The 13,776-nt window shown below is 38.7% G+C and overlaps 1 protein-coding gene across 23 annotated transcripts in view; it reads left to right on the top strand.

Moving 5' to 3' along the window:
* The window catches only part of ADGRL2 (adhesion G protein-coupled receptor L2), a 388,404-nt gene that overhangs the window by 340,183 nt on the left and 34,445 nt on the right, over positions 1–13,776 (top strand). For 19 of the 23 annotated variants that reach the window (XM_080602769.1, XM_080602762.1, XM_080602765.1 and 16 more), the window contains 5 exons: positions 1,022–1,822; positions 10,005–10,301; positions 10,848–10,951; positions 11,773–11,958; positions 12,996–13,034. In XM_080602769.1, the coding sequence (XP_080458895.1) occupies positions 1,022–1,822; positions 10,005–10,301; positions 10,848–10,951; positions 11,773–11,958; positions 12,996–13,034 (1,427 nt within the window). The remainder of the gene's footprint in view (positions 1–1,021; positions 1,823–10,004; positions 10,302–10,847; positions 10,952–11,772; positions 11,959–12,995; positions 13,035–13,776) is intronic. The other 4 variants (XM_080602777.1, XM_080602779.1, XM_080602773.1 and 1 more) reach the window with 1 other exon arrangement.

A 13,776-nucleotide genomic window follows, 5' to 3' on the forward strand; every position in this document is an offset into this window, starting at 1 on the left:
GTTAATCTTCTTTCTTTTTTCCTTGCACTTTTTTATTTTTCTTCCGATGCTTAAAATAGAAGTGGAGCAAAAAGGTAAATAACGTATACAGTCCAAACCCCAGCTCCTTGTTATGTGCCTTATGGATGTTAACCTCTTCCCTTCCCCTTCCCACAACACTCTTATATTATGATAATCAGCAGGATCTCATAAGTACACCTCATAAAGAAGTCGACTGTTTGCAATAAAGTGACTTGGCTGCTTAAAGTAGGTGGCGGGGTATAGTGTCTGAAATACTTGGGCTGGAGGGAAGACTCCCTTGCTTTTTTCTCTCCCTTTCTCTTTGTCTTTCTTTCCCTCTCTTTCTCTCACCCTTGGGTAAATTCTTGTTAATAAAGTGTCATCTTGCCTGGCTTCCAGAACCCTCTCCATAGCATGCCATGGTTACAGGGTTTCCTGGTCTGTTTCATTCATTGCTTTGGTTGTGTTTTGTTTTCTCTGCTCCTAATTGCTTTCTCTATATACCTGATGATTTGTTTCGTTCCTTTATTTTAATCGAGGCACCTCCTTTTTCAGCCTCACCACTTCTTAAAGTTCTAAACAAGTCGATGTGATTTTTTTGGACTGAAATGACCTAGCGCACTGCTGCACACCAGTTAAAAGCTCTGGAGCGTTAATGCGTACTCACTAAAAGTCTAAGATGAAAATGCAAGAGTAGCTCTACATTTTCAGCTGTCTGTGTATGCCATTGAGCCTTGGTCTGTACTAGTGAAAGCAGTTCCCATCCACTTTCCATACTGGTACAGCAAGAACATGGTAACTTTAAGAAAAGTGGATGATAAAGGGTGATAATTGCATCAATTATAACATAAGGTATAATCTAGTGCCAATTAAATTGATTTTTTTTCTTCCTGACACAGTCATTATGATTTACCTACTTTTTTCTTTTTTTCTTTTTTCTTTTCTTTTTTTTCTTTTTTTGGGGGGATTATGAGACAGTTTTAATCTGACATAATTCTTGTCTTCTCTCTGTGACTGTTAGTTTTTGTTTGCCCGGGGACGTTGAAAGCAATTGTGGACTCACCGTACTTATATGAAGCTGAACAAAAAGCAGGTGCTTGGTGCAAAGATCCTCTCCAGGCTGCAGATAAAATATACTTCATGCCATGGACCCCATATCGCACCGATACTTTGATAGAATACGCTTCCTTAGAGGACTTCCAAAACGGACGCCAGCAAACAACGTATAAACTCCCAAATCGAGTGGACGGTACTGGATTTGTAGTATACGATGGCGCTGTCTTTTTTAACAAGGAAAGAACTAGGAACATAGTAAAATTTGACTTGAGGACTAGAATTAAGAGTGGAGAGGCCATAATCAATTATGCTAATTACCATGACACCTCTCCATACCGATGGGGAGGAAAAACTGACATTGACTTGGCAGTTGATGAGAATGGCTTATGGGTAATTTATGCTACGGAGCAAAACAATGGGATGATAGTAATTAGCCAGCTGAACCCCTACACCCTGCGCTTTGAAGCAACCTGGGAAACGACATACGACAAGCGGGCAGCATCCAATGCCTTTATGATATGCGGTGTCCTGTATGTAGTGCGGTCAGTGTATCAAGACAATGAGAGCGAGACAGGCAAGAATGCCATTGATTACATCTACAACACCAGGTTGAGTAGAGGAGAGCACGTGGATGTTCCTTTCCCCAACCAGTACCAGTACATCGCTGCAGTGGATTACAACCCCAGAGACAACCAGCTCTATGTGTGGAATAACAACTTCATTCTGCGATATTCTTTGGAATTTGGCCCACCTGATCCTGCCCAAGGTAACAGTTTGACTTTTCTTATTTTTCATCTCTCTGTACTTCCATTCAAATAACTATTTCAGATCTCTTTGGTCTAAAATATATCTTTGAGCAGAAAGGTAAGGAGGGTTTGTGTCTCTGCCCAGCTGAGCAGTACAGTGTTACATTGGTACAAGGCAAATTTACAGAACTTGTGAAGAGAGATAGAATTACTTCATTTGGTTTCATTTGGCTTGTATTTTCCTGTAATTTGTTTTATGCAAGTGTTTAGCTTTTCTGTGCTTGAGAATGAGTTGGAGAATGGCTTATTTACTTTATATCATTAGTCAGTTTGACTTTCTGCAGCTAAAGTAAGTTTGAGTTCATTCACACTGAGCCAGAAGCCTGTTCCCGTTGGTTCTGTGTTACCTGACTTCTGAATTGATTAAAGCACACATGCAGACCTCTTAACTTCTTGGCGCCAGCAGTTGAGAGTGATGTGTGCTGGGAGGTCCCGGAGGAGACATACAGGGTTAATGTGCAATACCAAGCATAAATATTTTTCTGCAGACCTATTTTCACAGTTTCTAATGCTGGATTAGACAAGATTATCCAACATCCTTTTAGCAGATTTCTCAGCAAGTCCATTAAAACTGCAGTTCAGCTCACATGAAGTTAGAATAGCTATCTAAAAGGAAAGACACTAACTGCCCAAAAAGGGAAGTAAAAAAGAGCTCTCTAGGTCCCAGCTATCCCAAAGAATGACATGAACAGGCACAGCCACATATTGACACCTGTGGGGGACAGTATCAAGAGAAATGCTCTCTGGCAGAAGAATATACATGCATCAAAGAACAGGTTGTTGGTAAGCTGCTTTAGCAATTAAGTTTGATACTTCGCTTCTGTCATCCAATTGGCATACGTGCTTAGCAGCCATTTTTTCTGCTTCAAAAAAATAGTAAGAACGGTTTCTCCCCATGGAAAGTAGCTGTTCAGCGTTGTCTCAGCTGATGCATGCACAGCAGGATGAACCACGTAGTGGTGCACTTCTCCAGCAAAGACAGGCTGAGAGTGTTGGGGTTGTTCGGTCTAGAAAAGAGAAGGTTCTGGGAAGACCTCATTGCAGCCTTGCAGTACCTAAAGGGGGCCTACAGGAAAGATGTGGAGGGACTTTGTGAAGGAGTGAGTGTAGTGATAGGACAAGGGGTGATGTTTTCAAGTATTCAGTGATAGGGTAGGTTTCAATTAGATATAGGGAAGAAATTCTTCACTCAGAGCGTGGTGAGGCACTGGAACAGGTTGCCCAGAGAAGCTGTGGATGCCCCATCCCTGGAGGTGTTCAAGGCCAGGCTGGATGGAGCTTTGGGCCACCTGGTCTAGTGGGAGATGTCTAGTGGTCTAGTGGGAGATGTCCATTGCAGGGCGGTGGAATTAGATGGTCTTTAAGGTCCCTTCCAACCCAAACCATTCTTCAGTTCGATGATTCTCTATCAGCATACATATAACTTTTCCTAAATAAAAAAGTACGTAAGGTGCAGCACCACGAGGCAGTTTAGAATTACCATACTAGCAATCTCCAGAGCGCCATGACAATGTTACCAGTCTGTCTCCTGCAGACCTCCCTGGCTGTGTGATGCCGGTCTCAGCCTGTTCCAGTGTTTGGGGGCTGATCTCCAGCCTAAGGGCAGCTGTTCTGACTGGCTCTGCACTCTGTATGTGAAGTGCGGCCATTCCTCAGGGAGGCTTTGCAGCTGCTCTTAGCAGAGACATGCCCACCTAGGTAATTAGAAAAAAATTATAGCTTTCATTTTCATACATTCTCAGGCATGTCACTTTTCATTCAGTTTAACTGAGATGAAGATACAGTTTAAGTTCTCCAACGCTTTAAAAGTAAGAGCAGAAAATGGAGGTGCAGGCTTTACATAGCTTTTGCAGTTCAGACATCTGCCATGAATGTGGCAAAAGCTAATCTTTAAATCATTGCATTAAGGGAAAAAGCATTTAGGAAGAGCAGGGAGAGACAAAAAGGCTGACATTTGTGTTAGTACCACCAAACATCTCCAGTGAGACATTTCATAATGTTTTTATTATGAGAGTCTCTAAGATCTTAACTTACAGTACACATCTCAGCCACATCCCATCTAATATCAGAAAGAGTTTTGGGTATCCAGCAGCACCCCTTCATGTTCCTGGGTTTCCATGTGAAGAAGCTGGCATGCAAGGCAGAGGGAGAAGGATGGTACTGCAACCGGACCTAGACAAGAAGGGGTCTAGGGCACGCTACAGGGTGCTTGCCTCTCATCTAAGCATTTTACCCATTCACCCAAGAAGATACAAAAGGAGTATTTTGAGTGGTTCGTGAGTTTTTGTTTTAAATGCATTAAGACATCAGTAAATACATTTTGATTGTGACCTTTTTTAAATATTGAAACCATATGAAGACATTAGGTTTATTTGAATATGTATTACATTGATTCACAAAAGTTGTTTTTTCCCTATATAGAGCCAATAACCACTATTTAAATTTTGTATGGATGTGTATATGGCAGATCTAAGAATATGTTTCAGTTCATTTCCTCTTTTGCCTTTAGTTAAAGACTACTAAATTAAAGGAAAAATTAGTGTGATTGTCCTTGAGAAGTACTGCTATAAAACCAAGAAGACATTCCAGACTGTTTATAACTCGGTATTTTATTTGTACTATATTCTCAGTTCTTCATTTTTTCAGCATAAAACCTACATAAATTGAAGACCAGTCTGTCTATTGTTACACAGTCAAAGGACCTACATGTGTAATACACATTTCAGGTTTTTATCTTCTGTGGAATTAGATCAGATTTTCAGCACATTTGACAAAGAGCATTTTTATGTTTCTTTTTTTTCTTTACTTTTTCTGTGTTTCAGATCTCTTAATCATCTACTGAAAGACATAGGTGTTAGGATAAGATTCTTTAAGTCACCTAATAGGAGAACCTTTTTGTGTTGTTTTTTTTTTACAATGGTACTTTAATGTAAGGTATTTAATGGTGTCATAAGGTCAGTGCCTCAAAATTGGAAGTCGTGGCCTTTTCTGTTCTAGTGGTTAACTTGGGGCCACTGTAGAAAAGTCAGCAATCTGTGTTCCTTCTGTTGCCGTGGGAGCAATAATGATGTATAGACACCGAGTGATTCATTTTTTCTTCCATCTATCTGTCTTGGCTATCAGTTCTTGTCTGCACCTTAACTTCCTACTATCAAGGGCTTCAGAAACAACAATCTTCTTCTTCCATAAAAGACAAATTTGTCACATTTGAGTCACACTTCTGAACTCAAAGGTTTGTGTTTGCTCCCAGAGCCAAAATTGTGGACTCATTTGTGACCTCAAGCATGCCTTTTTTCTTTCAGTTGTTTCTTCCATTTTTAAATCTGCCTATTGAAACCACAGAAATACCACTATAATTAACCTAATGTTGACCTGGCTTTTGCTGCAAACCTACGCCATTTCTTCCTCCTCAAACTGTGTATGTTATGTGCTTCCCATATTCTTATTTTCCTAATCCTCGGGAAAACTCTTCAGATTTCTAAAACCAAGGCTGCTGCAGCCATGCTACCACGACCACGTTTACCCTGGAAATTGGGTCTGCTGCCCTTAGAGCTCTCCCCTTAACCTCAGTCTTTATGTGTTGTTATTTCTTCTCTCTCCTTATGGGAATTATAGTACATAGATGTAGAAATGGCTTTCAGAGCTAGATCTGACAAGTACCGCTCAGATATAACACAAGATCACATTTTTGAAGGTTAAGTGTAAAAATTATATTTAAAAGTCAACCTTAATTCAGAAATAATTCAGAAATATATCAGGTCCTGCAAAAAGCAACTACGAAAAATGCAGAACAAAGCAAAGTTTTTGTATTCTTGGTAAATTTAGTGTATATATCCCTGTACATTATTTCTAAAGAGGCATCCAAGGATCAAACAAATCCTAGCTGGAATAAGAATTTTTAAAGGAATTTTAAGTTAAAAGATCAGGAAGAATGAAGGGAATGTTCCCCCTAAAAAGTGAATGAGTATTACATTGTAAGGTTTCCTTGGTAACAAAAAGAAGATAAATCCTTTTGTTCTGTTGTAGTGCGTTAGGGAGAGATTTCATCTACACTCATCCCAATTTACGCTAACTGTGCGAACTGTTCAAACTGGAGCTGTCTCCCCTTTTGTACCATGATACCCATCATTAACTTTTATTGGATCACTGCAGGAAAATACGGATGTTGTGAGTGTGGACAGAACAGAAACTCAGAGAGTACTATCACCAAGGGCTTGAAATAATAGGAAGCTAGTGCAAATAAATCTTTATAACACCAAGAATCTATGACGAAGTCATGCAGCAAATTGTTAAGTAAATTAGATCTTTGCTATTATAGTGAATCTGCTACACTACAGGTTGATTAAAGAGTGGCTGTACAAATGAAGACAACATAATGGGGACCAGATAGCACATTTCTTGATCATAGGTATTTCTCTAATTTTGTAATATATTTATTATTTTCAAGGTGTAAATTTATAAATGCCTGTGTAAACATTTCACTTTCAACTAAATGGGATTTGGCAGGGTCAATAGAATTCTGGCCAGCATAATAGCTGGAACCTATAAGTAATTAGGTAAGTCTTAGTGACTTCCCTGGTATTCACTGAAGCATAAAAACAGGCACATAGCGGTAATAAGCAGAAAGCAGGGAAATCTGGATTTGCACAGGTTTCTGATCCTGTTGCTTTACACAGCAGCTCAGCGTATGACACCTTTTGAAAATGAGGTGAGGATCTAGGTTTTCAAAAGTCCAAATACATTGAAATATCTGGTCAATAATAGCATATGTTTAAATGAAAAATCCATACAGCCAATTTCTGAAATTATCTAGGTCCCAGAGATGAAAGTGGAACCACTGGTATTTTCAGAAACGATGCATTGTCTAAGCATTTCAATTCATTTTTAAATGTAGAGGGGTATTTATATTGTGTGTTTGTTTGTTTGTTTGTTTTGATGTATTTAATGTCTACTTAGAATAGAAACCCATTGGCGAAGAATGTTAGATTGAAGAAAATAGAAAATAGGTGCTGTCTTTAAATCCATTCTTCACTGTCAGTTGTGGAAACAAAGTTACTATTCCCCTGCTGTCCTAAGCAATTGTGTTATGTTTTTTATAGACATCACACTGTTAAACAGGTGTTAAGTTTTACTCCAGTGGTGTCTTCATTTTTAGAAACCACTAGTATTTCTAACTGTTTAAATCAGCTGTTAGGAACTGCATGAAACAAACGTAAATTAATTACTCTCAATTTGAGTCTTTGCATTTGCTTCCTATTGCTATTGTCATATTTTTTTAATCTTACGAAGACTGTCTTCAGCTAGCAATGAGACACACCTATTTAAAAAGAAAAAAAAAAGGAAGGAAGAAGGCAGAAGAGGTTGTGTTTTTCTCCTCAGCATGTCAAGCCTTGTCAAAAAATCTTAAGTGGAATCTCACATTGCAGAAGTAGCTTTCTTGGTGGTGGACCAAAAATTAAAAATAAAAATCGTCAGCCTTATAAGGGCTTACCCCAGCTGCCTGTAATGATAGGTTAATAACCCCTACATGTGGTTTGTTCTCCTTTTTAGTTGTGTCATATTAATCATCACTACCATTGTCTTGTATCTGTAAGCACTCTGCAAGTGCCTGGGAGCCTGCAGATGCCATCACCCTGGGCTTTCAGATTGCGACACTTCAGGCGGTAGCAGCTATCATGTGTCTTCTTGCAGCTCAGGACAATGACCTTGCAGATTAAGTTCCCCAACAGGTCATTAAAAACAAAATGATCCACCTTCTGAAGGCTGGATATATTCCTAAAGTGATGTGCTCCTATTTTCAACCTTCCCAGTCACAGGCTTCCAGCACTGCCTGAAGTTTCTTGGTACATTCTTAAATATACCGACTTCTCCAGTTTTGTATTTAAATCAGAAAATCTCTTAGAAATGATCTGTATCTTTTTCAATTTTGTGAGAGAGGTGGTTTGAAGTCTTTTTCTCAAAATGGGAGATTACAAGTATATTTCAAAAGTATGCATTACTACTAAGATATGCAGGTCATTTTTGAATCATAGACTATATGCATGGGGATTGATTTCAATGGATAGCATTAGAATTGTTCTACCTAATGTTGCGTAAAGACAGCAGAATATTTTAGCTGAGGGTGCAGTACAAAATATGTTCTGAAAACTGTGACCACACTACTGAACTTCAGAGAGTTGTTTTGAATTCTTATAGTGATATTTTGCTCCTGAGACAAAGCTATCCTAAACGTTACAGGTTTGAGCAGTAATTGCAATAATGCTAATACACATTTCAGTGATTAAATATGTACTAATTAGCACAATGTGTTAGGGGATGGATAGTAATAATCGGTTGTCCCTTGCATCATTCTTTGTCCCTAGCAGCTCCCCGTTCCCCGGGACCTGATTCAGCAGGCGTTGCCTGACGCTGCTGCAAGTGATTGCAAATGCTTTTGACGAATGTTAATTGGGAAAGCAGTAGAAGGCTGGATGCATTGTAATCAAACGAAAATTACAGCAGTTTCACAAGATGTCAGGCAAGCACTGGCAGAACAGATCCAGAGATTTCAGTAGGTTTCATAGTAGCTGGCTGCGCCACAAATTCAGCACAATTACACAGACTGTCTTCAAACAGCCAAGAATCAGATTGAACAGAAGACAGCCTCTGAAGAAGTTTCTCATTTATGAGCAAAAAAGGGATAAAAAAACCCACATCTTTTTATACAGTCTTTAAAAATAGATTCTGATGTTCAAAGCTTCACTCTAAATTCATAGAAAAATAAAAAGATGAATTCATATTTGAGACTCCTAAAATATTATAGATGAAATATAATTGAAAGAGGATTTTGAAATAATAATTGTTATCTTCCAATCAAGAGAAAGTTAATCTTTTTCAAAACACAAACTTAAAAAATCATCTGCTGAAAGAAAGCTAGGCAGCACTTTCGGTTTTGGTGGTGATTTTATTTAGAGACCATGAGAAGACATGCATTGTCCAGTGCCTTGGAGGTCAAGGGCCTAGCAGCAACAAAACCCAACAACAACAAAAAAGCCACTGTATCCGGTGAAGTTAATCCTAAAATTAGCTTTATTTATTTCTATATTGGTTAGGAAATAAAAAATACTCGATCTGAGCATATTTAGTCTCAGCACAAGGACTTGTGTTTTTATGTGCCTGTAAAGCACTGTGAGCACTAACGAAAGATTTGGAAATAATTAATGGTAACTGCCTCAGTTACATTACCCGCATAGTTTCAGCTGTTGCTCAATGTATATTTGAAGGTGATGAACAGAAATTGTGGACTGCTATCTTCACAAGTATTGACTAGTGCTATCTCTCCAAAGCCTCACAAAAAATGCAGCAGGCCCGGCTGCGCCTCCCCAGCCCCAGCAGTTCCTTTCTCATGGGGGTCGGTGAAGTGAACCACTGTGAGTCTCGGTCAGAAACGATTTGGCCTAAACCAATCCTGGTGTTGCACAAGAGATTGCACTAGGTGCTTGCCACTGGCCTGAGTGAGTCATGTCTTCATATCTGCTTTATCAGGTTGTTAAAGCCCGCAATGTTCAAACACCAGACCACCACCTCCCTGCTATGCATTTCTGCTGCTCAGAGCTAATCAGGCATGCTGCAGCTCACTCGAGCAGAATGGCTGCTGGGTAGGAAGATATTATCGGAATTATTTTCCTGGAAGGTGTGGCGTGGGTGACTTGAAGTTTTGGGGTCTATTTTTTTTTTAAATGGTCCAGTTATTTACAGCCCACTATTGACAAAGCTGAACTGTATTGTTTATGGCACACTGATTCACACGGTTCTGTCCATTGAGTTCTTCCTTCTCCAGAAGTGATTAAGTAATCATTAATTGCTCTGAGCATATTTGTTATGTACTGATAACTTGGTAGGACTGCCTTTCAGCTTTAAGAAATGTAACTACCAATTGTTATTATAGAAGAGATTGTTTAGAGAATGTTCTGAAACTTCATACCGGTATGAGCTGGGAGGAAAAAAAATCTTAAGCACCCAGAATAATATTAAGAAAAGTGCAGTATTAAGGTAAAGAAAAGGAGACACCAGAGAATCCATTAACATGACGTAAATAACATTAAAGGACTTTTAAAATCTGAACTCATTCACTTCTTTATTACTCTGATTTTCTCTGTGCAGTGCCTACTACAGCAGTGACAATAACTTCTTCAGCAGAGCTGTACAAAACCACAGTGTCAACCACTAGCACTACATCTCAGAAAGGCCCCATAAGCACAACATTAGCTGGAGGAACAAAGGAAGGAAGCAGAGGACCCAAGCCACCACCACCCATTTCCACAACCAAAATTCCTCCTGTGACAAGTTTCTTCCCGTTGCCAGAGAGATTCTGTGAACCGACTGAGGCCAGGGGGATTAGCTGGCCCCAGACACAAAGAGGAATGATGGTTGAACGCCCTTGCCCCAAAGGAACACGAGGTATTGCCTTTAAAAATATGTCTTGATTTCAAGCAGACATTTCAAAAGCACTGTGCCACTCTCTGATGACGATTTTTTTTTTAAATCTCAAGCTGTCTGTCATGATTTTTTCATGTTACTTGGAGAATGCAGTATCTACAGGCAATGGTCAAGTTCTAATCTACAAACGGCATTTGAGCGTAGATGCAAAATTACCTTGCACATATGCTTTGAGAATCCAGGTCAAATTTTAGGTCTTTGCTTGAGGACTGTTGTGAAATATGCTTACAGATGCCTTTCTCATTATGAGCTCCCCTCTGGATGAGCTCCAGGAAAAATCAAGGGCTTTTTGTTTGTTTGCAGAAAACGTCTGGTACTTTTCACTGACTTTTTTTATTGCTGTTTATCATCTACATTATTTCCTTACGTTTTTGTCAATTATTGTCAACTACTTACATTAGCGGCATTCAGAATTTAACATTGCTTAGGAGTACATTGTAGCTGATTTCCTGAATGCATGCAGAAAAATGGTTTCAATTTCACTGTAGTTTTCCACATCTGTTGTAGGAACTGCCTCATATCTTTGTGTGGTTTTAACGGGAACGTGGAACCCCAAAGGCCCCGATCTTAGCAACTGCACCTCACACTGGGTAAATCAGCTGGCTCAGAAGGTTGGTTGAAACCTTTTAATCTGATGTTCACTGGTGACTAAGGATAAAACTGCAAGCATTAATAATTCAGTTGGTTGAAACCATCTTTATTACTCTGTGTTCATTTGAAATAGGAGTAGTTACATGCATTTCGTCTGTAAAGTATTTACCAAAAGTTAGGTTCATAAGTATGTTTAAGCACAATCTTGCACTAAGTAATTGTATTGAGTCTGTGCTTACATGTTTTCATCACGTTTTAAAGCAAAGTAGCTTTTCTAGTGTTTTTGCTTAATAAATCAAATATTATAAACCACACAGCAAAATGTCTGGTATGCAACAAGGTTTTTTGGTTCAGGGAAAATTACACTGTAATAAATAGATTTTTGTATGAGTGCATTAATAACAGTATGATTAGAACACAGAACCACTTTCTGTGCTTTCCCTCCCTACTGAGATTTACTGAGTTTATGAAAACTGGATAATTTGTTGTCAGTACCAGGCTACTTGACTTTCAAATGCCTCAAGCACTAGTTGAACAAATAGATTTCTTACTGTCTGATAATGGCAGTAAAATAAAAGTGAGGATGAATAGAAGATCTAGCCCAAAAGTCCCAGCCTGATTTCTGGTTTTGATGGCTGTTAAGAACTGCTTTTGTGTGTCATGGATCTAAGAACCTTTAATCTTTTGAGATAAAGAGAACGTTATTGGTCTCAATTAGTTGCAGATTTCAATGTATGTGTAAATGGTTATTTCACCACAACAAAGGTATGCAGGGAATTGGAATTAGGAGCCGCAAGCAGAACAAGAGACCCTGCTGAGATAATATAAATTGTCATTTCAGATCAGAAGTGGAGAAAATGCTGCTAGTCTGGCCAATGAACTGGCTAAACACACCAAAGGACCAGTCTTCGCTGGCGATGTTAGTTCATCAGTGAGGCTGATGGAGCAGCTCGTGGACATTTTGGATGCTCAGCTGCAGGAACTGCGGCCCAGTGAAAAAGACTCAGCTGGAAGGAGTTATAACAAGGTACACACTTCCCTTCAACTCTTCCTGCTGGGATAACCATTGCCCTTGATTTTTTTTTCTCTTTCAGAAATATTAATCTATACTTTGTTCCTGTGTGCTTATAGTTGTGGAATAAACATGTAAGAGAAAACAACAGTAAATGCATAGCAGAAAGTTGCAATTACCTTCTTTAGGGAATAAGATAAAATTCACAATATCTGACTGGTGCTCAAAAACAGCTATGTGTCCCTTATTAAAATCTGGAATATGTTAAAAATAACGTGAGAGAGTTGAGTGCTAGCTTACAGAAATTCTGTACCAAATCAGTATTTTTATCCAGTGATCATTTTAACCCTGAACTATCCTGAACAATCAGTGGGATTCAGCATAGGTGCAGGGTTTTGTTTTAATCTGACCTTCTGCAAAATAATAGCAATTTCTTAGACTTTTTAAGACACCAACATCACTTATAATTGATCTTATATGTCAAGATATATCTAAAATGCAAAGACATAGGTTTTGTCTGGAATAATGCTCAGAGAAACATTTCAGAGAAAAAATATGTCTTACAGTTTTAGATACAAATCATAAAAGTGTTACCATTCCTGTTTTTCTCAGAAGAAATGCTGTATTTCATGGCCTCCTCCTTGCCTCAGCTTAGTCAACAAGCTATAGACAAAACTTTTTTAGCCTGGTTTATAGAGAGAGCTCCATGCACTCTTCTGTTGTCTTGGCAATAGTTTTATTTACAATCCCTAGCTACCCTTAAAAGAGTTTTCCCAGAGACAGATAAAGTGACCACACAGGGATTTTCTCCTTTGACCTTTTCACACAAATCCCACTGTTCGGGAAAAAATACCTGGGCACCTGTATACAAGTTGGGAAAAAAGTTTCCTGTATGATGTTTTTCTGTAGCCATCGTTGGACGAAAACTAAATTAACATCCAGACTCTTTATAGTTCAAATTAGGGATTTGAAACACCAGACTAATTTTTGGATATCTCTGAAGCTTTCCAGAATGTATCTAACTTCTGATTTTCTTTTTTCTTACTAAAAAGCTCCAAAAACGAGAGAAGACATGCAGGGCTTACCTTAAGGTATCTCTCCTGTGCTGTCACCCTGCTTTCTCCCTGCTTCAGCAACCTGCCACGCTTTATCATCTTGCTGCATGATCCTATGTATTTCAGTCTTTGATAAATGTGTATTGTGCCCCATATCAACTGTACAAATGTTGGCTTTGCACAGGTATAACACTCAGGAAAAAAAAGGTCAAAGTGTATACGTCTTTTACCTCAACTTATTCCAAAGTATAAGAGGAGAAATAGTTATTATCTGAATTGGAAATAAAATCTCTCACATAATACAACTTTTGGTGGAGGAAAAAGCTGGCAACTTAACAGAAATGACTTCAGCTTGGTAGTATTGTATATCAAAGACTGTTTAGAGTTAATTTGCTTGCATGAAAAATGTACGTTATGCAGCCTACTTCGTTCTTTGTGTATTCTTATACCTAGTAAAATGATTCTTCTTACAATTTTAAGAGTTGTTACAAAGGCCAGATTCAGTGATTCCAGGATTAAATGGCTAAATTTTCAGGACAAACATTTCTCTAGCTTTACTAGTAGAATATATGCCACATGTCCCATTAACCAGGCTATGTGAAAGGCACGTAACACATTGCTGCCCGATTTTCAGTTTCTTTCATCTCTGGTAAAATGGTTGCCCACAGTGGCCAGCTCCTGCTCTGTGATACAATGCCAATAATGCCACCTCATGCCTGTGAATAAGAGAAGAACATGCCCTAGGATAGATTGTATCTGTGTTTCTGAAAATTTTTAT

Source organism: Anser brachyrhynchus (genome assembly GCF_964034855.1).
Source record: "Anser brachyrhynchus genome assembly, chromosome: 8".
Taxonomy (NCBI): Eukaryota; Metazoa; Chordata; class Aves; order Anseriformes; family Anatidae; genus Anser; species Anser brachyrhynchus.